This window comes from Pinus tabuliformis, chromosome 6 (genome assembly GCF_031772625.1).
Source record: "Pinus tabuliformis cultivar Carrire ecotype Pingquan chromosome 6, CPIR1, whole genome shotgun sequence".
NCBI lineage: Eukaryota > Viridiplantae > Streptophyta > Pinopsida > Pinales > Pinaceae > Pinus > Pinus tabuliformis.
Genome location: NC_142292.1, coordinates 1872281035 through 1872299746, shown reverse-complemented (window position 1 = coordinate 1872299746; position 18712 = coordinate 1872281035). Strand labels below are relative to the sequence as shown.

General features: G+C 34.2%; 1 protein-coding gene across 1 annotated transcript; it reads left to right on the top strand.

The window, feature by feature from the left end:
• The first annotated feature begins 301 nt into the window (after positions 1 to 301).
• On the top strand, positions 302 to 1984 carry LOC149266619 (uncharacterized). Its single transcript, XM_089397093.1, has 4 exons — positions 302 to 1043; positions 1146 to 1232; positions 1326 to 1418; positions 1591 to 1984. The coding sequence occupies exons 1-4, from the start codon at positions 921 to 923 to the stop codon at positions 1786 to 1788; spliced, it is 501 nt and encodes a 166-aa protein (XP_089253219.1). The 5' UTR covers positions 302 to 920; the 3' UTR covers positions 1789 to 1984.
• The last annotated feature ends 16728 nt before the right edge of the window (positions 1985 to 18712 follow it).

Below are 18712 nucleotides of genomic sequence, written 5' to 3'. Positions count from 1 at the left end.
GGTTTGTTTGGAGGGAAAAACGAAAGAGGACATACAAGAATAGTGAGGGGAAAAAGATGCAGAGGAAGAGGATTGAGAACATCGCCAGCAGGCAGGCTACATTTTCCAAACGTAGGTGGATTGCTGAAGAAAGCTTACGAGCTCTCGGTGCTCTGCACTGCAAAAGTTGAACTTGTGATTTTCTCCCCAGCAGGAAAGCTCTATGAACTGTTTTTTAGTGCAAATCCTACTTTTTTGATTCTAATAATCATGACTATGCAAACCTCATGAGAATCTTACTAATAACCCCGGTGGTGCAAGCCTTAGTAAGCTCAATGTTGAAAAACTTAGTGTAAAACCTCCAAATCGCTGGTTTTGTTGTAGTGCTTATTGGAGAGTATATAAAAAATTTCACACCTTTTTATGAGATATGGGAGGAAAACATGTTAAAGATTTTTAATAAATATAAAATTTCCAAAATGATGCTAGTTACGTGTGATTCTTTTTTCATTGTTTGTGATTATGAAAAATGAAACTCAATGTTTTTTCATTAGTGCACACATATTTCATTATATAATTGCATATAGAAAAATCATTCCAGAGCCGATAACAATAAAAGTGAAGAATTTATGGTCCAACGTTATATTTAAGGGAGATGTTTAAGGATGACGTTTGAATTTTGTTTTTCATTTTAAGACATTTGGAGCAAATATTAGGAAGGACTTTGAGAAAGGATTGTCCTTGATTTTTGAAAATGGAGTTGTTCCTTTCCAGCCATATGCCCCAAGTGACCATCAAAGGGAGAGCTCATATGTTTTTTGGATGTTTTCTTTATAGCCATTTTTTTACACATATCCATAGAGTCCCCATGCCATTGATGTGAATTACTTGTTCGGTTTTTTTTAACCAAAATTTTTAACCAAACAAGAAAAATTAAAAAAATGCCTCAAGATCAAAGACTGAAACAAAGACCTATTGACATACCTTTTAAAGTATGGAAAGAACTTGTAAAATCATATGAGAAGTTGGATGCACAAAGAAAAGTCGACAATGAGAGCATTCAGGTATTGAATTTTTCATTAAACATTATTTAGAATGTATTAATACTTATAAGTATCTTAGACATGTATTTGTGTGAAAATAAATTGAATTGGTTTATGTTTAAGGACAAGGCATCCAAGGCGAGGTTAACCAAGACAAAAGTCACTCATCGTAGTGGCCAGAAAGGTTTAAAAGCACTGATAACAACCTTTGTAAGTATATTAAACATGTGATATTTTTTTAATAAATTTTGTACTAGAAGAAAGTCATTGTTATCTAATTTCTCCCTATTTACTGATTGATAGGAACTAAAATATGGAAGACCTCCAAATCATTTGGAAAAGGAGGTGCTGCAGCAAAAGAGATGGGTTGAATTTGTTGTTTGGATGGACTCTATGGTATGTAATCTTAGTTGGATTTCCAATATACTTTTAAACCATATTTTCATTTTATTTTTTAGTACTATTAGATATTATATCTTACCTCATTTTATGGTTAACATTGTATAACAAAAACATGCGTTGTGTTATGTAATTAATACTAACATGTAATATTGATTTTTTTTGTCAGAATGCTATAGGTAATGATTGCCAAGACGATGATCCAAATTATGTTCAACATATATCAGGAGATGATGAGGATGAGGATGAGGATGATGGTGGTGAAGGAGGAGATGATGATGATAGTTGCGGTGTTGGTGATGATGTGGATCAGAGTAATGAGGATGGTCAAGATGATCATGAGGATGATCTTGGTGGTGGTAGCTAGGCATGCACATGCATTGTTTGTTATGAAGAAATTATTGTGTAGAATGACATTGCTATGTTTAGATGGGTGTTGTGAATTTACCCTATATCAATGAGACATTTTGATTTTGTAATCATACGATGAGTTTGATTTATGTATGTTGTTAATTTATCGTAGAATAACGATATTCATGAAATATTTTGATTTGTTAATCATATTTGAATTTTACTTGTTTTGATTAAAAATAATACTGATTTTATTAGTATTATGTTGCTATTTTATACATGTTTTGAAAATTGTTAATGACACATTGTTATTTTTTTGGATGGATGTTGTCAATTTCTCTTAAATTTCTTTACAAATGATTTTGAATTGTGATATCCGCTTTAATGATATTTAGAAACTATCATATATTTCACTATGAATCTATAAAGGGGGTCATATATGTAAAGAAAAATATACTCTATATAAGAAGTCAAATGCGGATGTAACCATGGATGCAAAATTGAAAGTAAAATTGGATGTTAAACTAGGAATTAATACAAAATGCAAACAATTGACATACAAAGTGTTTTAAATTAGAAGTGAAAAATTGTGCAATAGTTGACACAAAGAAGGGAACAAAACATGGCATACAAAAGGATATCAAATTGGGCAAAAACAAGGACACATAAATGGGCACCAAATTAGATGCAAAAAAAGACAACAACTACATGTAAAATAAGATGCAAAGTTGAGCGTTAAAAGAAGCAAAAAACGTTACAAATTAATATGCCAAATGATGATGCAAATAATGGTGTAAATTTGGGATGCAAACTTGGGTGCAAAAAAGGAAAAAAAAAAGATGTAAGAAAAGACATAAAACAAGATGCAAAATGGGGCTGAAAAAAGGTGAAACCAAGGATGTCATATTGGATGTAAAAAATGATTCCTAATCACATGCAAATTTAGGCTCGAACTCAGACACAAAATTATATGCAAATGTGGACACAAAATGAGGAAAAAAAAGATGCAAATTTGGATGGTGAAAACGATGTAAAACTAGACACCAAAAAAATGCAAAATTGGATGAAAAAGTCGGTGTAAATAATGGTGCAACATTCAACACAAGTAGACACAAAAAAATGGTGCAAAAAGGGGCATAAAATAGCTTAAAATTGGATGCAAAACTTGGTGCAAAAACAAATACAAAAGTAGACGTAAAAAATGGCTCTAAATTGAATGTACCATTAGACACAAAATAAGATGCAAAGGTGGACACAACACATGACTCAACATAAGATGCAAATATAAATGCAAATTTGGATGCTCAAAATGATGTAACATTAGATGCAAGAGATGGTGTTAAAAATGATGCAAAATTGGATGAAACAAATGACGCAAAATATGGTGCAAAATGAGATGGGAAAAATGGAGACAAATCAAACGTAAATGTGGATGTAAAAAATGGTCCAAAAAAAGATACAAAAATGGATGCAAAATTTGGTGCTAAATCAAATTCAACACATGGTGCAAAGATAGGCACCAAAGCTGGTGCAAAAATAGAAGCAAAAACTAGTGTAAGACTAGATACAAAACCTGGCATAAGACTAGATGCAAAAACTGACACAAAATGGATGCATAAAAAGACGTTAAATTGGATTCAAAATACAGTATAAACTTGATGCAAATGATGGTGCAAAAATGGAAGCAAAGAATGACACAAAATAGGAAGCAAAAGAGAATGAAAAATAGATGCAAAAAATGACACAAAACTAGAAGCAAAACCTGTCATAAATAAGATGCAAACCTTGGTTCAAAATTTGACGCAAAAAATGATGCATAGTTTGGTGTAAAAAATGATGCAAAATCTAGGGTGAAAAAGGATGCAAAATCAGGTGCAAAAAAGGACGCTTTAAAAATTGTACAATAGAGCCAGATTTAGCGCCAGGTTGCTAATCACAATTACAAAAAAAATGCACTAAAATCTGGCGCTAAATCTGGCGCAAATCGTTGGTTTTGTTGTAGTGTCTTTTTTAAATATTTAATTATTTTATTTTATTTTTTAACAATATTGCACACAAAACAAGCTTGGAGTGCTTTGAGTTAAGTGAGTTGGCCCCCACCTACCCCTTCGTACTCCTTGTCCTTTATCATGAGTAAAAGATAACAACCCACTTTATTGAGTCTTTTTCCACTTTTTATCTTATTTTTCTCCCACACATTTAGGTGTCTTAGAGGAAAAGTGAATTCCACTGCTACATGTGGTTGAGACTTCCTGCTAAACAAATCTAGCCATAAAGACCTTTCCTCCTTGCACTTTTAACATTTTCTCAAGCTTAGAATAGGTTCAAAAGGTGAGGTTTGAGAGATGCATACCTATGCCTTGTCTTTAATGCTTTTGCAGGTGACATAGATGTTATTGTTGTTGGATTTTGAGGTTGTTTCTAGTGACTTTGATTCTTGTGCTGCATATTTTGGTGTTGTTGGAGATGTTGATGTTGTTACTATGGGTGACTTTGATGCTTGTGTTGCAGATTTTGGTGTTGTTGGAGATGTTGATGTTGTTGTTGCGGTGACTTTGATGCTTGTGTTGCATATTTTTCTATTGGTGTTGACGATTTTGTTGGAGATATTGATTTTTTTGTTGTTGTTAGTGGATAAGAGACCTTGTAGCTGCTCATAGTGGATTTTCTTGACTTAGAGCTGCTTCTGAAGATTTTAGAACCTATGACATGTTGTCACTTTGTTCAAAATGATAGAGACCTGGGCCTCCAGGGTTTCTGAAGGATGCTATAAGAATGTGTAGTTTCCTGTAGCAATAAAAAAAAACTCCTTAGACTCGTTATTTCATCTTTCTGGGACACCACAAAATTCTCATAATTAAAAGAGAGGCTAATGGTGGTGTTGGAAATGTTATTGTTGGTGAATAAGAGGGGAAAAATGAGGATGTTGAGCTGCTGTGAATAAAAATGAGGGGTGATATATGTTGATGGAATGGATGAGTGTCAGGAAGCTTTTGATATTTTTTCCTGGCTTATACACAAAGGGAATACTCGATCTATGTATTTTTTCCAAATCTAGGCTACAAAATGTGTCCACTTCTTGCAGTAGATTTATTTAGCCAATATCTATAAAAAGAAATATTTTATTCTCATGATTTTTGTTGAGGTTGTTAACATCACCTTTATGCATCTTCTCATAAAAAATATCAGCCAATGGGTGCACAAATATCTAGAAAAACGAGAAATGGTTGTAGGTGATGACAACCAATTTCTTGAAAAAGATACATTTAGCCATCACCTTATGCATCTTATCATGAAAAATATTAGCCGATGTATGCATGAATCTAGAGAAAAATGAGAAATGACTATAGGTGACGACAAACAATTTCTTGAAAAACATACACTAGAATTTCTTGATTTTTTTTTGTAATTTTTTTTTGTAAGCTTGGCAGGACTACATCTTCTCCAATATATCACCCTGATCAGGGCGGGGAATTGAACCGGTGACTTCACATCAAGGAGTGCCTTAAAATAGCACCCGATCATCATCTATCCAAGTCCTTGTGGATGATTTTTTTTATATTTATTTAAACTACCATTATGCATTTACCCTCAAAATTTCTAGACCAACGAATGCATGGTTTGCAATATATGGTCAAAACTATTTATGCCCATTTTATTAGTTATGTGACTTCCTATAGCATTGCAGGGTCTTCCTATAGAAGCAAAGAATAACGAGGAAGAATAAATTGAAAATACTTGGGAATGACCAATTAAGGTTGTGGATGGTTGGGTAATGGTGTGGAGATGCTTCCTTTTATTTCTGGGGGTGGATACACTTGCACTCAAGGTCAGATGTGTAGGTTGGCATGCCTATAATACATACACATTCATCAGGGTAAGAAAAACACCTTCTTCCTTTTTTCCTTTTGAGGCCCATTAGATGACTCAGAGGAGGTTTTCACCTAGGGATCTTTAATTTTCCTCTTTTTCCTCAGACTTAGAGGATGCCTCATGGAGCTTTTCAGCTTAATGAGCCAGCCTCAAGTGCCTCAGATAAGGTCTTCACTTGAGGTTTTTCTCTCTCTTTTTTCTTTTTTATTTTTTATTTTATTTTCTCTAATTCTATCCTACTCTACTTGAAAACTAAAATCGTTTTCAAGTATAGGAATACTTCTAGTGTATCCACGTGCATATTTGGATGACAAATGAAGTCATATGCAGGATATGCTTTGATATATACCAGAATATGAGAGACATACTACTTTGATTGTGATGATTCCAAGAACTATTGAAGAAGGGAGTGGTGCTCCAACTTAATGATTGTACGGAACTAAAGTTTAATATAGTTGTGATGCCCTTGGTTCACTTGCTCGCCTGGATCATTCTATATGTCTTCTTCTTCCATGTCATTCAAATCTTCTACTCTTTATTGATTAACCTCTTGAATGCATAAAGGATTTGATGATATGCATAGTAAAAGGTCCTCGATCTTAGTTTCTAATGGCTGCTCTCCATCAATGTGGGCCATGATTCTTTAGTCTCCTTTGGATTTTCTTCTTCTGGATTTTTTTCTTAAAGAAAAAAAGGGAATATGTTTTTTACAATACTCTTCCTGATCTAAGATGAATATCATTTAGATCAAGCGGTGTTATCTGAAAATTTTGTACCTCAGCAATGGAAGTGGGTTGATTTACTTTATTGTTTGGGTCTGGAAATGATTGTGTAGGTAGTTGAGTGGGAATGGATCCTTGAGATGGTTTTGGTAGAGGTGGATCGTGTTGATATTGGAATTGAGGATACTAAGGATATTGAGGGAAATATAGATCACCCCATTGAGGAGGCTAGTGTTGATATGGCTGAAAAGGAGGAATGACATATTTGGGAGGATAAGACCATGGAGTGGGCATAGACTAAGGTGAGGTGCTAGGTAGATACCAAGGTTGAAATTGTGCATTATAATTGTATTAAAAAAGGAGGGATAGTTCATACCTTGCTGAGTTAGGTCCCTTTACTACTAGTGTAACACCTTATTGTTATTAGTGCAACCCCCTTATTATATTGTTGTGCCCATGTGGTCCCCATATTGTTATTATTGTGCCCCATAGAAGCCCACTATTGTTATTGTTGTTCCCTTACATTATTATTGTTATGTCGGATCTGATTATATTATGACCCCTTAGACTCCTATACATAGAAAGGAGGTCTTTTCATTTGTATCATCCAAGGATTGTTCATTTGTGTAATGTAAAGGAGGTTGCCCCCTCGAAGAGGCTGATTTTGAAGTCGTTGGTCTATCTTTTCTATCCTTTTGTGAGGTGGTTTCATAACATATGGTTTGGGGCCTTGTGGCCTCTTTTGGTTGACAAAGTATATTTTCTCCACTCCTTGGTACACATCTTTCAAAACTGGAAAAGATGGACAATTTTTAGTTGAATGGTTTTCTTCACACACAAAACATATTTCTATGACATCTAAGGGGCACGCATTCTTAGGATGTCTCTTAGTGCATCTAGTGAAAAATATGACCAATTCCCTTTCTGCATCTTCTTGTTTTTTCTTCATCTATAGTGTGTCCATATGCATGGAAAAGGTGTGCAAGATATCACTTGTAAATATTGCAACATACCTCCTATTTCATTCTTAATTATTGAAGTGGAGGAGGAGGGACTTACTAAATCCTTGCTAGATCTACCTCTTTTTCTAGCATCTCTAGCATGGTTTTTGAACATTGTTTTGATGTCTTCATAGTTGATTTGATAAATATCTCCATTAACCAACATATTTAGGGTCTCCATCAATTCTTCTTTGACACCCCGGAGCAAGACCGATTTAAATGAATCTGAATCAAAAGTGCAACTATGTGCCCCCTTATAAGTTACTTGAAATATTTCCACATAGTCTTCTATTGATTCATCTAGTCATTGGGTCATTTTGAATATTTCATCCCTTGTATCTCTTGATCTGCAAGAATCCTTTTATTTAGTGTTGAAGGCTTGTTTTGTTTGTCCCCATGAAGTGATGTTGCCTCCTTCCAAGCTCATGAACCAGCGCAGGGCTACATCCTTGAGGTATAAGGAAACAGTTTGAGCTTCTGCTCATCTGATGTATAATCATATGTCCTACAAGCTACAACAAATTCAAACATGAAAGTGTCAAGGTCTTCAGTAGCCATCCCATGAAAATGTGGTAGGGCAGTAGGACAACTATTTTTCATTTTGGCTTCCACATTGGCCTCCCTAATAGAAAAAACTTTAGGCCGCTTGTTTCCAACCATGGTTCTCCTCCTGCAAGCTCAACAAAAACCATTGCTTGTGCCACACCTAAAAAGGCCTCTAGGAGTGGGGATTTTAGGTAAATCATTTCCTATATTATCCCTAAATCTACAAGGAATGAAAGATATGATTTCTTTTAGACGAAAATGCTAATTCAATATTTTTTTTGTGTTTTTTTTGGCAGAAAATGAAGGAGGTGAATCAACTAAGGAATAAAGTAATCCATACTTTGACACTTCCCCGAAAACGACAGCAAAAAGTGATGGCCCTTAGTATTACAACACGAATGTTGAAACTCCCAGGGGTCTCGACTTTAATTACCAACCCGGGGTTCATACAAACTTAAGAGGGTCAAAGCTATCTGTGCAACATGTAATGTATTCTTCTTTTGTTGATCTGATGCAACTGAAGGGAAACTAGGTTGAATAGAGACCACTTCTAGTTGTAGGAAAGCAATTAACAACAAGTAAACCTACTCTAATTGTAGAAAATTAAAGAAAAACAACTAAACCTATTCTAGTTGCAAGAAAGCAACGAACAACAAGTAACCTACTCTAGTTGCAGAAAAGTGAAGAATAACAAGTAAACCTATTCTAATTGCAGGAAAGGAAAGAAAAACAAATCAAGCAAGCTGAAACGAAATCAAATCCATTCTACTATTCATGGTAAATAAACTTTCAATTGGAAAGAGCACTCAAACAATAAACCCTAACTGCAAAAAATAAAGCAGTTTTTTTCTATAGCCGCTAAGTTAAGGATTCTGAGGGATCTCTGAACTTCTAAATTCCATCTTCAAGGTCTGTTGTGCATTTTAATGTGAAAAGGTAGGATAAACATGCTTTGAATTCAAATTTGGAGGTGTTCTAATGCAATCTAGGGATTGCTACATGAAGTCCCTATTTTATTGTAGGAAACAGATCCAAGAACAGTTTTTTGCAGTCTACTCATGGTTTGAGAGATGAAGGAGGTGAAGAAGGTTTGAAGAAGGGTCAAGGACACTCTCCCAATCCCGGGTACTTTTGATGGATCGATTCATGCAACAAATAGGATAATATGGGGTTTCTTGTAGCTTGTCAAGATAGAAATTTATGCACTAACATATTACAAAAATGTGACAGTGAGCAAAGAGATTATGATACAGGTGAGCTAAGTGAATAAAAATGAGTGCTACCCAATAACTATTGTCTAAATCAAGCACTACTATCTCAACTGAAAGTTGAATGGAAGAATGGACTAATAAACTAACTAACTACATAAAATAAAATAACATAAAGGATGAGTTGAATTACTAAATGAAAAGAGTATCACTACATGAGATAAATTATTTCTAAATTCATCAGAGCAAGATGCATAAAAAAACTTAGAGATAAGCTCGTTCACAATAAAAATCATTATGGAAACTAAACAATACTTTTCATTAATCAAGAAATGTGCTCATACATGAGATATTACAGAACTGAAAATAACATGCAAAAAACCTTCACTAATATTGACTACAATCTCCAAAGTTTGAATCCCCACTGGGCTAATCAAGTGCCTTATTTATACAAAAATGGTTGAGGGGAAGCCTCTTTGAAGAGAGGGTTGCTTCTCTCCAAAAACCCTAGAAAATAGGATCTAGTTCCCTGATGAATTCACAACTACATGGAAGTGATAATGGCTTTGAGCTAGCGAGTTTTGACCAACCTTCAATGGGGGACAAGCCCCATATTTTTCTCTTGCTAGACTCTTGCATGATCAACATCAAATATTCTTAATATCCTGCACAATAAATGCATTAGGCACACAAGATATGACAATCATCTCTTAACCCTCCTAAGAACATATTAAAGCTGAAAAATACATTATTAAGTGCAGAAGGAAAGGTTAAATGTGCCTAGGAAAGGTTAGATGGGCCTTAAGTTTTACCTATTTGGGAGGCCCATCAAAGACACTCAATTGAAACAAATACAATAACCCCAACTATCATTCTAATATAATTGAAACAATATTATTTAGATAGACAATAAATGTGTGCCATGATTTAATGATATGCTCTCAACAACAATGTGCATTGTATAAACTTACAAAGATAGGGTTATCACAATGAGTGTATGTACAGTATATGCATCATGCATGTGAGGAAATAGTGAGTAATATCCAAGGTTTAATCTACTTGAGGTGGGTTGACACATCATAGAACACAATTGTATTATACCAATAATCCTATGCAAATTTAGGGGTATAAACAAGTTAATGAAAACAAGAACAATCCAGGACAAAAGCAGAAAGCAAAATGATAACCCCTAGAAATTAATATGGTAGTAGACTTAGACTTGTTAACCAATGGAGCTAAACACTTAGATATACATTGCAAAGCAAATCTAAGTTTCCCCTGAGTTAGAACATAGGCAATTTGACCAACACAACAACTTAGCTCGAAAACATTACTATAGTCCAAACAATTGAGTCAAAATTCTAGAGTGGATGGATGAGAATGATGAACCAACCAAAAACCAATAAAACCTTTAAGGCACCTAATAATTACAAAAATAGGGAATGCAATTACCTAGTGAAAACTTCAAGAAAAATTTGCAAACTTCAATTTCAAAACAACAAAACCAAATTGCACAAATGAATGTTGACAAAGGATTATGACTAGGGCATCAAGTGCCTAAGATGAATGCACATTATTGAATCTTGGTGATGGTTTGATATCAAACCATGGGTGAACAACACTACCCATGCACATAAATGCAAACATTGAATTCTTAATACCATGACAAGTGGGTGGTTAATTTAGAGCTACATCCAACCATACCAAAATGATGTCACATTATGACCAATAATCAATCTCCAAAAACCATGTTTTTTGAAGCCCAAAACTCTAACAACCATCTATCACATAGGTGGGGTCAACAAAGAGCTTAAGAGGTGTGATATGATCACGTTAACCCCTAATCCCCAACACCATTCCATCACCAATGGAAAACAAGGCCAAGTAACCAAGTAATATAAGGTGTTGCAACCACAACATAATGTCGAAATGGCATATCCAATTGTTGTTACAATCCATGATAAGGCACAAGGGAGATAAACATAATACATGAACTCAACACTTAGAACATCATGTGTTCTAATGTTTAATATTTACTGCATTTTTGGTTTTGTTATATTTATATAAAATTTAATGCTAACCATTGTTTATGTTTCAAAGTTTCCTAGCAATGATTAACTAAAACAATCAAAGGAAGAATAATTACCTCCAACAATCCTACATGGATATTACTGTGTATGTGTTATATTCTTTGCATGACTATTGTCACATGCTATACATTGCACCAATCATAGTGAGGGGGTCATGGGGAGGCAAAGCCATCCTTTCTTGGGGGGTTCAAGAGTACCCCCCCGCCCCAAAAAATAAATAAATAAAATATTGGGCCTTTTTCTTGTTTTGCTCCATTTTTGGCATTTTTTGACACGATTTTTTCTAAAAATGGTTTTTTGGTGCATTATGGTTTTGCCCATGGTTTTGTAGTTTCGATTAAGGAACTACAATTGTATTTTAATATAGGATAAATGGATTCACAATTCATCGATGTCACTATATATATATAGAGAGAGAGAGAGAGAGAGATTCTTGGTTTGGGTCTCCAGGATAAAATCTTTGTGTTAATATGTGTGTTTTCCATTGCATCTTTTTTGTTTGACTAAGAATATGTTTGAAATAATTAATTATAGAAGGCTAAAACCTACATTTGGTATCATACCAATTTTGGATTCAAAGGGATGCCTTTGTGGCTAAGGGGTTTGGCTTGGGCCTGTGATAGGCCCTATTACAGTGCGAGATCTACAAAATTGATTCTTCTAGTGAAAGGAAATGGCAAGTAGTTCAAAGATAGAGATCAAGAAATTCAATGGGCAGAGTTTTGAGTTATGGAAGCTCAAAATGGAAGACTTGTTGGTGGACAAAGATCAGTTGATTGTTGTGGATTTTGGTTGTGCACCAACAAGGATGTGAGTATAAGACTAGAACAAATTGGATTTGAAGGCAAAGAGCACAATACGATTGTGACTCTCAGATTCAGTATTACTAGAGTTTCACGAGAAGCTACAACAAAGGCTTTGTGTAACAAATTAGGGGCTTTGTATTAATCCAAGTCCTTAGTGAATAAATTGTTCCCATGGACAAAAGTTGTACAACCTGAGGATGATGGATTGAAACTCAATGATAGAGCATCTGAATACCTACAACAATGTGGTAAGTCAACTATTATATATTGATATTAATATTTTAGATGAGGATAAGTGCATTAGTTTGTTATGTTCTTTACCAAACTCATAAGATAGTTTGGTTGTTGCATATATATTAATGCAACTACTTTAATCTTTGTTGGAATAGTTCATACTTATTATAAGAGGAGATGAGAGAGAAAAACATGTAAAGCCAGAATAGAGATGCCTTGTCTATAAGAATACGCTCCAAAAATAGAAATATAAATAAGTCCTTGAGTGGGAGATCTAACTCTAGAGGAAGATCTAAATCTCCAGGAAAGTTCATAGAGGTATCTTGGAGATGTGGAAAATATGGCATTACAAGAAACATTATAGATCCAAAATTGATGAGTAAGGAAAGGGATTTGAAGATGCTCATTATTTAGAAGCACAAACCTCCTCAAATGAAGGAGGGGATGTGTGCTTGGATTCTTCAAGTACACACATAGATCATGAGGCATGGTTGGTTGACTCAGGTGCATCCCTTCATATGACTCTTCATAGGGAGTGGTTTTGCAAGTATTAAAGATTTGTTGGCAGTGATGTTTTCCTAGGAGATGACTTGACAACCAAAATCACAGGACAAGGAAAATTCATGTTGAATCTCATAGGTGGAGGGATTAGAACACTCCCTCATGTTCTGCACATCCCAAGATTGCCATAAATTTGATTTTTGTAAGAAAGAGCTATATAGGAGTAAAAATAGTGTTTGAAAAGGATACCTACATGATGGTTTGAGGAGCAAACTTATCATTTGAAGACAAAGCATATTGATGTTCAGTATCATTTTGTGAGAGATAGGATTGAAGACAAGAAAGTGTTACTAGAAAAGGTGGACACTTAAAAATGTTACAGATTCATTAACAAAATATGTGAGCACTGAAAAGTTCTCTTTGTGTAAAAAATCAATGGGCATTTTTGCCTTGGATTGTTGATGACATACTCTAACAACCCCTTATGTGCAAAGAAAACAATAAATGGGAAAACATTGGCTATGTATTATATTATTTGCATGATTATTGTCACGTGTTGTACATTGTGTTAGGTTTAGTCGGGGGGTTGCAAGGACATTTGGAGGCAATGCGAAAAAAAAAGGTATATTTTTGTGTCTGTTTTTTGTGGTTTTTAGCATATGGTTTTTGTTAAAAGCAGTTTTGTGGTGCATGATGGTTTTTCCCATGGTTTTGTAGTTTTGGTTAAGGAACTACGTTTGTGTTTTAATCCAAAGCAAATGGATTAATGGTTCATAGATGTCGCATGATATATATATTGTAACAATGTATATATATGCTGATTTTTCTGGTTTGGATCTCTAGGATAAAATCTCTGTGTTAATGCGCATGTTTTCCATTGCATCGTTTCTATTTTATTAAGAATCTGTTTCCATCAATTAATTGTACCAATGTTAAAACCTATAGATATGCCAAAAAAGAGGTGCAAATTCCATGTGAATTAAACCAAGAACAACTATTGAAAGAAGTTGTGACATATCACATAATTATCCACGTGCATTATAAATAAAACATGATCCAATGAGCACTTCCATCATCATGACATCACAACCTTAAATATAAGAAAAACATCATGCACATATAATGAGTCATACCACCACATATAATCATAAATACATGCATAACAGTATGAAGTTGCCTATATGTGACATATCAACACATGCACTGTCCAATCATCCAACAAATATTATTCCTCCAATGCGACAAGGTGGTGGTCCCCTTTGGTTTTGTCTAGGGTATGGTGTGTAGAGGGATATCAATAATGACGGGTCTAGACATAATTATGATTGAATACTTTGGGTTATATTCTCTTATGTGTTAAATTTTTGAAATTTTACAATTACGGAGGAATTTGCAATGCTTCGTAATTCTGGTATTGTTCACCAGTTACAAATATCATTCCTCTAGTGCAATTATGGTGGTGGCCTCCAATGGTTTTCTTTAGGGTATGTTGTGAAGAGGGATGTCATTGATGAAGGGTCCAAGCATAGATAGGATTCAAGACTTCGATTAAATTCTCTTAGGTATAAATTTTCAAAATTTTGCAATTATGAAAAAATTTGCAATGCTTTGTGGTTCTAGTATTATTCACCAATTATCATATCGTTAGATATGTGTTAAAGAGACAATTAAGTCATAAAAATGGCATGCATTCAATATGAATATATTCATTCAAATTTAATCAAATGTTAACCTTATATATAAAATAGATTTTGGCGACAAAGTTCGATGTTATTTTATGGATTTAACTCTACTTCAATAAATAAGGGATTTTGGTGTACTATATGAGACTTTTTTTTGTTTTTTTTCCTTTCATTCATATTTTTTATATCCAATCATAATTGTCACACTAAATATAATGAGTCATATAATAAATTTATGCCTTATTAAAGAACCAAGTGATTCTATAAAGAATTCATATGAACAAAGAAAGTGAATTCTTCTCATTTCCTCCAATATCAATATAAATTGTTGTATTCCTTTTTAAGATAATCCACCATGGCAAATAGAGTCAATACAAATTCCACGAATAGAGTCAATACAAATTCCACGAATGGATTTACATCAGATGATTAGATATTATTCTCTATGTTTTGTAATACAACCACTAACATTAACATGAAAACATAAATACATAACATTGAAGATCGGGATGATAATTTGAAACTAATTAATGAACTATTAGTTTTAAACCTTTTTCTCATTAAACTTTCCTAAAGTCCTTAAAATACATAACTTAAATTGGATAGAGGAAGAACGTATTTCATATCAAAATATTTAGTTAATCGTTTAATTCAATACCCGGTTGACCCGACCATTTATTTATTCCAACAAAATGAAGGTTGCCTATCCCTCCCCAATAATATTAAACTTGGTTTTCGTTATAAAAATGTTGATAATGAGAATTAGCGTTGGACCAAACCTCATTAATATATTGAAGAATAATGAGAGAACCATAGACATGCTTGTTGTTGATGAGGAGGATAAGTCTCTTATTGTAAATATAACTAATCTACAATGGTAACTCACTCTCTCAAATACGAGATACGAGAGGAAGTTTTGAAACATAGAATGAGAAGATAAGGGGAAGCTTTTTCAAGGAGGCTACAATTCATTAATGGAACTTAATGAAAACACAACCACTATCTCCTTCCTTTACACCTAAGGATTTTGAGTTTTTATTTATTTATTTATTTTCTTTCATTACCATTCATCTAAACTTTACATAAAAATTAGTTTAAGTAGTTTGTAAAATTTTACAATTTTTTTTATTATGTCTAATTCAAGAAAAGAATGTATAGTCAAATGTATTTGATCGTAAAGAAAAACATATAATATCATATTGAACATAGTTACTAATAAATAAAAGAGACTAGTATGGATTCATCTTAACTACAATGTTTATATAAATGGAGAACTTTTCAAATTTTTTCTCTGTCTCTCCAATATTTAATAAGTATAGGGTTAATATATATATAAACTATTTTTAATTAAGAGCCTAGATCCATTTTAATTCTGGATCTATCAAACGCCGAGAGGGATCAAATCCCTCAAGGTGAAAACCTATTTTTGAGTGTAAAACTTGAGGAAAGGTTTGCACCCTGAGAGATTTGATACCTCTCGGCGCTTGCTAGATATGGAGTTAAGATGGATCTAGGTTGGTTTCAGTCGTGTGCAACCAAAGAAAATCTAATGAACATATGATTAACTTTATCAGTAATATGTAAATTCATCTAATATTAATATGATTATTTTAAATATGCTAAATATGTCTGAGATTAATCCGGGCATTTTAATTTTAAATTTGCTTAGATACCTCAGTTTGTTGAGATCATAAATATTGTTAATAACTTTAATGATGAAAAATGATGAAATACAATTTTTGAATGTAAAGTGGCAATGTAATAGTGTTAAATGATAGAAAATGTGAATAATAAGAATATAGTCAATTACAAATAGTCTTCTTTGTGATTAATCTCAAACTATTTTCTTCTACCATTCTTATTGTCACCCTTGTTACTTTTGTCATCTTTTCATATCCATTGTCATATTTCCATATCGATTATATGAAAATGACAGGTTAAATTGTAAACCATTTAAATCTTTAGCTCGAGCTATTGTAGTAAACACCATACCTTGCCTCTCTTTCTCTCCAAAATTAATAGGTTGAATTATTGTAACACAAAATTCAATGTACATTGTCAATAATTTTTTGTGCTTACATTGAAATCAATGCACAATGTTAATCCAATCACTTTAAAATTAATGTACCATCATACATCCAATTACATCAATCATAAATCAACATCTAATGCAATCAGTCAAATAAGATTAGAAAGCAACATTTACACTGAAATCAATGCATCTAATGCAAGCAAACAAATAAGATTAGAAATCAAAATTTACACTCAAGTCAATGCATCTAGTGCAAGTAAGCAAATAGGATTATAAACCAACATCTACACTGAAATCAATGCATCTAGTGCAAGTAAGCAAATAGGATTATAAACCAACATGTACACTGAAATCAATGCATCTAGTGCAAGCAATCAAATAGGATTAGAAATGACCATCTACACTGAAATCAATGCATTTAGTGCAAACAATCAAATAGGATTAGAAATCATATACATTGAAATCAATGCATCTAGTGCAAGCAATCAAATATTATTAGAAATCAACATCTACATTGAAATCAATGCATCTAGTGAAAACAATCAAATATGATTAGAAATCACCATCTACACTGAAATCAATGCATTTAGTGCAAGCAATCAAATAGGAATAGAAATCATCTACATTGAAATCAATGCATATAGTGCAAGCAATCAAATATCATTAGGAATCAACATCTACACTAAAATCAATGCATCTAGTGCAAGAAATCAAATAGGATTAGAAATCACCATCTACACTGAAATCAATGCATCTAGTGTAAGAAATCTTCTTCCCTCTCTCCCCCCTCCATCTATATCTATATCTCCCTCCATCTCTCCTTCTTTGTCTCTCTATCTCAACCCCCCAAACACACACGCTCTCTCACTCCATATCTATCAATATCTTTGTCCCTCCCTCCCTCTCTTGATCTCTCTCTTCTTCCCTCTCTTCACTTTCCATCTATATCTCTATCTCCCTTTGTCTCTCTATATCACCCCTAAAACATACACTCTCTTTCTCCAATCTATCTATCTATCCCTCCCTCCTCCTCCCCCCCCCCCTCTCTTCCCCTTCTCTCCCTCTCCCTCGCTTCTATCTCTCTTCCCTCCTGTTGTCCTCTCCCCCTCTCTCCATCTTCCTTATCACTCCCTCTCTCTCTCCACCTTTCTCTCTCTATTTCTTTATTCTTACCTCCCTCTCTCTCCCTCTCCAACTCCATCTCTCCTTCCCTCCCTCTCTCCACTCTCTCGCATCCTCTCTCTCTCTCTCTAACTTTGTTACTATATGCCTTGCTCTCTCCTCTCTCCTTCTCTCCCCCATTCTCTCCATCTCTCCTTCTTTGTCTCTTTATATCACCCCCAAACATACACACACTCTCTCCACCTCTCCCTTTTCACTCCCTCTCTCTCTCCACTTATCACTCTCTATGTATTTCTTCTTCTCTCCCCCCCCCTCCAACTCCATCTCCCTATCCCTACCTCTCTCCTCTTGTCTCCCTCCCTCTCTCCTCCTCTCTCTCGTACTTCCTCTCTCCCTTTCTCTCCTAGCTCCCTCTCTCTTCCCCCACCACTCTCTCTCTCTCTCTCTCTCTACCCTCCAATCTTCTCTCTTCCCCATCACTCTCCTAATCTCTCTCAAGTCATGCCTCTCGTTCTTCCTCTCTCTCCCTTTCTCTCCTACTCCCTCTCTCTTCCCCCATCACTCTCTCTCTCTCCCCCCCCTCCAATCCTCTCACTATCTCCCTCCCTCTCTCCTTCTCCCTCTCCCACCTCCATCTTTGTGTCTCCCTCTCCTTCTCTTACCCTTCCCTACCTCTCTCACTTCTCTCCCTCTCTCTCTCTTCATTCATCCTCTCCCCTCTCCTTCAGTTTATCTCCATCTCTCCCTTCTCACTCCCCCTATCTCTCCACTTCTATCCACTTCTATCACTCTATGTCTTTGTTCTTCCCTCCCACATATATTACAAATATATTACAAAACTATTACAAAATATATTACCATATATATTAAAATTAACATATTACAAAACTATAATATATTACAAATAAGACACTAAAATAAATGCATATTACAAATATATTACAAAACTTATTAAATTAACATATTACAAAATTATGGTAATGTGGGATTTGATGGATCCATAATTAATTCCCTTAGCATCAATGATTAATAGAGCTCGATGCTAAGATTAATACATCATAAAATCTTATAGATTATGGTATATTAACAACTCTGGTTTGCAGCTCATTAAGATTATAACCTA